We start from the raw sequence: 7,652 nt of genomic DNA, 5'->3' as shown, positions 1-7,652 counted from the left end.
ACTCATTCATAAACATTCACACACGGATGCACAGCATCAGGAGCAATTCGGGGTTCAGTATCTTGCTCAAGGATACTTGGATACATTTGGCGGGAGGAGACTGGGATCGAACCACCAACCTTCCGATTAGTGGACGACCCGCTCTTCCTCTGAACCACAGCCGCCCCATTACTCCTGGGTGTGATTATGATGAGGATGATGATCCAGGGAGAAAGGGTCATTCATTTTAGTTGAGGCTTCTCTGTGTTCTAGCCCCACTGCAGTCATCACCCATTTTTCCACTTCAGGATGAAAATCACCTTTTCAGACTTCACCTCCACACCCCACACTAGCACATATTGATTTTTTAAAAGCCTTTCTCAAAAAGCATTTTTACTGTACTGGAAGATTAAGTTGATTTGATTAGTTACATCTTTTTTTATAATACACTTAACAGTATAGGGTGGTATGTTTAAAAAAATGGTTAGAACCCACCTCTTAGCTTGAGCATGGTGTGTTTGTCTTTGTAGCTCTTCAAGACAAATTGACTGTTGATGAATTTCCTGATGCTCCTAATGGTAAAAGTCACCTGGAAGACAGAGACAGAGGCTGCACAATACTGGTTTTATTTTACTATTTAGCTTAAAGTTGTAATTTTCAATTCAATTCAGTTCTATTTATGTAGTGCTACTTTTCATGTAGAGCACATATAGACCATACTCCTTATAAAGCAATTCAATGTATTTACATATAAAAATTACCTCTCTATATAGTATTTTAATTGATAGTGGCTGGACGGAAGTCTGCCATTCCCACACTTAAGGGATTAAAAAAAAAGTGCACACATGATTATTTTAAGAGATTGCAGACAAATTCCCCCAGATTGGAGGCACATTTTTTATATGTAATATTTCTTTAAAGGAGATTGGTACATTTTAGTTGAATTCAGACTGATAATATGCATAATTTATTTAACGTTTTGTCACCACTACGGATACACGAAGTAACTGCTAAAGTACAATTATGTTGTCTTACATTAACTGCTGTTAGCTATTAATTTGATTAATGATTTAATGTGTGTATTGTTTACTGACAGTGGCTGATCAGGCAAATTATGAGCTTATTTTACTCCTATGGCAGTATGCTGTAAATGGCTGCCATTTGTGCGTGTTTTTGAACTACTATTTAAACATGTGCTTGTTAATAATGGTGTTATTAATTACTTAACATAGTTTGGAGACCAGTCAGACTCCTTGTGAAGATATTGTAGTATGTGACCCCCTGTTGTTGATCAGTCATGTAGTGTGAAAACATCTTCAAGACTCCTGATTACAAGACTGAAAGTTGTGTAGTGTGAATAGTACAGAGATCTGACGACTTTGAAACTCATGTAGTGTGACCAAGGTGTTACTGTACTCACTGTGTTTTCCTCTGCTGATTGTGATATACTCTGCTACATTTTACACAATCTCACAAGTAGTACATTTTTGAACTCTTGGACCTGTGACTGTATTTTACCTGTGGGTGTATAATGGTGAAGTATTGGTCCAATTTAGCATCTCTGGCCTGAAGACCTGGAACAAACTTTTGTATGTTCACACCTGTCTGCTTTACTTTCAGCTGAGAGACAGGACAGAGACGAGAAACAAAAGAAAGACAGATAGGTGGTGGAAACACAAGGTATCAGGATTCTACAGGATGAGGTTGAACAAAAACAAATATTTTCAGTGTGTCAATTAATTTGATTTAAAAAGATATACTCATGGAGTATATTTTACTTTAAAAGTGGTTTAATTGACAGATATTGTATATATTAATTTAAGAAATGCACAATAAAACCAAGCTGAATGGGAGATGATACACCTGGACTCATGTCATTATTTTATGTAATTTCATAATGCAAGCTCTGATTGATTTCAAATTTGGTGTGGAGGTGGGTTCCTCTACATGTGACATAACCAAACTTCCGGTTTTTGTGAAATAGCACAGACTAGGACAGATCTTTCTGTTGGGAAACGTCCAAAATGCACAGGTCTCTTGACATGAAATATGCCTCTTTGTTTCCTTTCAAGTAGAGCTGGGCGATAAACTAATTGAATTGCTTAATTGGAATATACGGTTAAAAACTATACAAAAATAGCTAAATCATAAAATTGATATTTAAAATATGTGGGGGCTGCAAAGGACCGTAAAAGAAGCCCCAACCCACTGAAGTCACTGAACCCACTCATCTACAAAGAACATGTAGAATTATTTTTCAATAGTATCCATATGAGAAGAGGGGGCCCAGTAATAAGAAATTAGAGATGCACTGGAGTTTCACATTACCAAAGATATGGTGATTTTGTTTGTTTTTAAGAAAATTGTAAAGCGGGTGTGGTGTGAAAAAGAAGAGCCATGCTATCAATGGCAAATCTTGAAAAAGTTAGGCTACGGCAGATACACAAACTACCAAATTCAGAGGAACCATCTGCGTACATCATTGATGGCATGGCTCTTCTGCAGGATCTTAAGACTAAGACTTTCGTACATGCAACAACATAGGGAAGAACATCTTAAGGCTTTACAGGAAAGTTCAACTGTATGGTTATAGTCTCCAAAAAGAGGCACAGCTCAAGTCAAGTGACCTACATATGTTATTACAAATGCTATAACCAAATGTTCATAACTACAGTAAATATATCTGTAGTGCAATGGTAACAAAGGCTGTACTATGTAGCTTTGTCAAAAGCTATGGATACAAGACCATCAAAGAAGACTGTTATTTATGCAAGAGACTTTGAAAATGGTTAGGTGGTCAAGATGATCTGCCAGTCAGGGGGGTAGAAAGCTTAGTGGACCCATAGAGTAACCAGGATGAGGTTGATATGAGATTGGTGTTGCATGCAATACACCTTGAACATTCTCGTATAATCATCAGATGAGATGACAAATGTAATTGTTCTGCTTACTATGCAAGCACAGGGATGTTTGCATCTTCATCATCACCAAGGAAAAGATCTGTCCCAATCTGTGCTTGGAGTTCAATTGTGATTAAGGTAAGATAAGATATTCCTTTATTGATCCCCCTTAGGATAAATTCAAGATTGACACAGCAGCATAGGGCAATGTAATTTTCTACCTTGCATGCAATGCCCTTTGTATTGAGGTCATCCAAAAGTAACAAAGTAATCAATTTACATTATTTTAATATTGTGATAGTTAGGTTATTGTCTGCATTTTTAAACAGGTAATTAGTAATTGTATCGGATTTTGGGATGCTGGATAAGGATTATTTTATGATATTTATGATAACTGATATTTACCTGCCTCTCATGGCCAATACCACTAAGATAACCACTCATTTCACATTTTTGTATTTTATTTTTTAAGTTCATAACCTGTAGTTTTTACACACTTAATAGAAAGAAAGGCAGAGCTGTAGTGAGCAAAGATAGATGATTTAATATTCCATACCTCTGATCTAACCAAATCTAAATGACATTACTATTGTTAACACAAACAACACCAAACAACAGTTCTGTCTCTTTAAAGGTAGGGTAGGCAATCCTGTTCAGAAGCACGTTTTGTTATACTGGGTGAAATGGTCCCTCTGTTGTCAGAGGAATCAATTCGTTATGTCTTCAGAAAAAAGAACGGAGAAAATCAGAGCTCTCTGTCAGCTGCAGGACTGAGAAAAAACTTCGACCAATCCGTGCCCCTTCGGTCCGAAGAGCAACAAACCAATCAGATGCCTTCATGTCTAAGCCCTGCCACTTCCCGCCCCCCTCGGTCCCTGCTTGCTGCGCGCGCACATGTTTAGCTGTTGCGGAAACAGCCACAACTTGTCTGCAGAACGCAGAGTTCCCAGGAACGACAGGTTCATTGTAAAATTCTGAGCAAAATAAAACTGAGAAAGTTACCGGGCTTCCACGGTTACTTGTAACGGCTTTGGCCCCGAGAAAAAGGCCAAGAAAAGAAAGCCGGAGGATGGATAAAGCCAGCTAACAAAAAGGCTCTGATAAAGACAAGAGGTCCCAAACCAAGAGTCAACATCAGTGTAGCTTTTGAGCGGTTGGAGACAAACTGAGGGATCAGAAGTGACTGAAAAGTGATGCAGAGGGTGCTCTCTTTCTGCTGACAGGTAATTTATTTCTTTGGGGATGATTTTGTTATTTCCATTAAATATGTAACTTAGCTAACGTTTGTAGCTTGTATTTAGCGTAATGCTAAATATTATCTTCTCTGTGAGTTTAAAACGGGTCGTGACGCTTAGTATTGAAAAAGGTTATAGTAGGGCCTATATTGAAATTAAAAGATAATTTCAATATATGGAGATATTACTCTACCCATAGTCGTCAGGTGTGTGCATTGATTATTGTTGATAAAAATACGGTATATATTGGCTTTTAGTGATTTAAGGGGTAGCTTAACGTTAACGTGCCAGTTTGTGGGGGCGTGGCTTGTTGACCGACACCACTGACGGGAGGGTTGGGGGGGACGAGGGGGGAACCATGAGGCCAAATCAAGAGGGAAGGGGCAGGAGCGGAAGCTATTCTCCAAACCCTTGCTAGCGTTCTCGCTATGCTTTCCAAGATTACCAACCGCAGCTTTAAGTGTTCATTCTTCTTTCTTCTTTTCTTTCTTTTTTTTAGTAAAGTTCATAAAAAAAGAACTTCTATAATGTAACGATAGTAATTAAGTTATCCTGATCATTCAGAATAATATAAATATCTGATTTTCAAGTTTTATTTTGAAAAGTCCTGGTGGGTGTAAAGTTGTTGTAATTTAACATCAGACCTGCTGATTCTGGCATTCATCATAGATCCTGAAATTGGATTTCCGCCTATTATACTTTTTTTTTCCAGACATGTAACCCCCCCTGCCAATTTCCACACTAAATTGGAAATCAATCAGAATTATGAAATTACATGAGTTTAGGTGCATCATCTCCCATTTGGCCTGGCTTTATTTTGCACTTTTCATGGGGTGTGTCATTTTATATATGGGAGACCTTGGAGGATATAAAAAATGTTGTGCTTTGTTCTACCTCTGGTCCGGGTAATTTGAAATTTTGGGTGCCTTCCCAATAGACTAATTCTGTTATTTAAGTATCAGGATGTGCTGACTACAGCACATAGACATGGAGCCTTACATCTTCATCAAAGACAATATGGAAGGGAAAAGCATTGCAGAAAGCTTTCTCTTCCATCCATAGGTTGTTCGGGTAACATGGACTGAACGTGCACTGGAGGCTGCCTGGAAAGTAAATCAAACACACCCATTCCATCAGTGTTAGAGAAGCAACCCTTAAACAGTTATCTAATGTTACCTAACAGAATTATCACAGGCTGCGTGGTATTTTGATTGTGCTACTGTGTATGTTCTTCAGCAGACTAATTTTCGGATATAGTTTAGAGCTGTTTTGCCAACATTTTAGTTGTTGTACATTAGGATTGGGCGATTGGATGAATATATCTGCTTTTTCTGGATTTTGTTGTCAATTTTTAATTTTTATTTTGCTAATTTAATGGTCTGCCTCCGAAGAATGAGAGCCAAATTGCTTTTCTCTGCCTCATCTCTCAACTATCTCTTACTGATGGACATATAGTTTTATTTATTTCTAAATAGCTAACTACTAACTGCTGCTTATTGCTAACAGACTGGGAGTTCGAGGCACCAGTGCTCCTGGCGATCATGTGCCATAAATGTAACATTAAACACTGACGCTCACTCAGTGCTCAGATCTTCCAGCCTGAAAGTTTAAGCAGAGCTGCCAGAGAACATTAGAGGGAAGAACAGAAAATATTTTATCCATAAAATATAATACAGTTTCACCAGCATCAGTGAATAAAGTTCTAAGTTGTTTGCTTTTGCACAGGAATCCGTCAGATAAACATTCATGAGCCAGTGATACCTCTCTCCGAAGTTAAAAAAATGTATCCGCAAAGAACTTCTGTGCAGTGTCTCTACATCAAAGGTTGATTTATAACATCAGTGAGTACAATTTTTCAAAAGCATAAATTCTATGTATAACTTAAAGTTAACTATAAGGTTAACCTTTTTCTGAGAGAACCACAGCCCTGAGCAGGTCCCAGCCATGCTTTTTCCCAGCTAGTGACAAACATCTGTCCCTCATTGTTCTCAGTAATGACTCCTGGGGAAAATCACACAGCACAAGTCGGCCAAGAATCAGAAACACACATAATATATACATATAGAAACAACCAATACACAGACACCCAGACACCCACCCATCTATGACTGGAATTGTGCTGGTCTCTGGTCTTGCCAGCTTGGTTGGTCTGTTTGACCAGGAACACAACATGCTCCTTCTTCCCTGTCCGCTCATCTTCCTCCGATTGATTGAGAACCACCATGGTCACTTTGCTATCAAAAAACTCTCTGGCAACCGCCTCCATGATACCTGTAGCAAGATGGAAAAATGGGCAAAAGAAAGGAAAAACAGTCATGAATGAGCAGTGGATCTCAAATCGTGAGAGATCAGTGTGTGGTCAGTGATTTAATAGCTGCCAATTATCTGACATGTTTATGCATCTGCACAAAAGGGAATATGCACAGGTTTTGACATTTCACATGGCTGTGTAAAAGCCTGCTGCTACAACCCTTGCAATAATGCAATAGAGGGAAGGAGCAACTAGGAGGCCGATTATCACATTGAGACTACAAAGACTCACAACACAGGTAACACTTTTGCCTTCAGATTATATTGGACAACAAATCATAAAAACTATATAAGGTATATATGTTATTGTACAATGATAGGTATCTTTGTACACATAACATTATGAGCCATTTATACCCTGTTGAACAATAACCTGTATAAGGAACAAAAGTTTTAGGCTGTTCAATGTGATGTATAAAGGAGTGTTTTATTTTCAAATGCGCATCTTTTGAAAACTAGACAAAGAGCAAGTGGCATGTGGCACAAATTTGAAACGTGATCTGCGAATTGCAGCAAGAGATAATTTCGTCTCCTGTTTATTTTAACATTATTTACTAATCAAAACAAACTCCATATTTGTTACCCATGGAAGGTCATGCAGGAGCCTTGTACTCAACAAATTTATCTGCAAACAATCACTTTTGAAATGTGACATTACCTCTTTTTGCAATGAGTGTGTAAACGTGCTTGCAAATTGCAGTAGAAACACTTGCAGCTCTCTTTTTATGCTCTTTTTTTGGCAAGGTGTTCTTTCCATTTGACACACAATGTACACAGTGATGATGAGCCACGACATCTGCTTTTGTTTAAGTTTCCACTTTTGGTTAGTTTAAATAAACCACAATTCATTATCCTATTCCTCTACTTGAAACGACTCACTCTCACACACAAACTCAACATGCCAATAGACTTCTGAGATAGGTTCATATGCTTGGCAATACTGCAATGTTTGCTCTAAACAAACCCAGCAGAAACAGTAGTTTGGTGGCCAGACACAGATGTAGAAGCAGTAGGTAACCACTTCTAAATCTCAAGATCTGATACAGAGATGCGTTTTTTTGTCCTGTTTTGTTTTTTAATTCATTTTTGCTGTGATACCCAGAGCTCTTTCACCAGAGAAGAGCTTATAAACATCAGGGGAACAACTCCAGTGGATTTATTTCCCACTTCACTTTACTCCTATCATCTGTGGAATTACAGTTAGTACAGTTAGTCATGGAGTTCCACA

At 38.1% G+C, this 7,652-nt stretch overlaps 1 protein-coding gene across 1 annotated transcript in view; it reads right to left on the bottom strand.

Moving 5' to 3' along the window:
• LOC118340156 (guanylate cyclase soluble subunit beta-2-like) overlaps positions 1-7,652 on the bottom strand; it is a 21,760-nt gene that overhangs the window by 12,332 nt on the left and 1,776 nt on the right. The window contains exons 3-7 of the mRNA XM_035678028.1: positions 6,213-6,446; positions 6,019-6,115; positions 5,114-5,217; positions 1,498-1,599; positions 475-568 (exon numbers count right to left, since the gene is read on the bottom strand). Of these exons, the coding sequence (XP_035533921.1) occupies positions 475-568; positions 1,498-1,599; positions 5,114-5,217; positions 6,019-6,115; positions 6,213-6,446 (631 nt within the window). The remainder of the gene's footprint in view (positions 1-474; positions 569-1,497; positions 1,600-5,113; positions 5,218-6,018; positions 6,116-6,212; positions 6,447-7,652) is intronic.

The sequence above is a fragment of the Morone saxatilis genome, unplaced genomic scaffold (assembly GCF_004916995.1).
Source record: "Morone saxatilis isolate NCDOM2014 unplaced genomic scaffold, NCSU_SB_2.0 Contig6, whole genome shotgun sequence".
NCBI lineage: Eukaryota > Metazoa > Chordata > Actinopteri > Moronidae > Morone > Morone saxatilis.
Note: the sequence above shows the minus strand (reverse complement) of the source record. Positions and strands in the feature narration are given on the sequence as shown.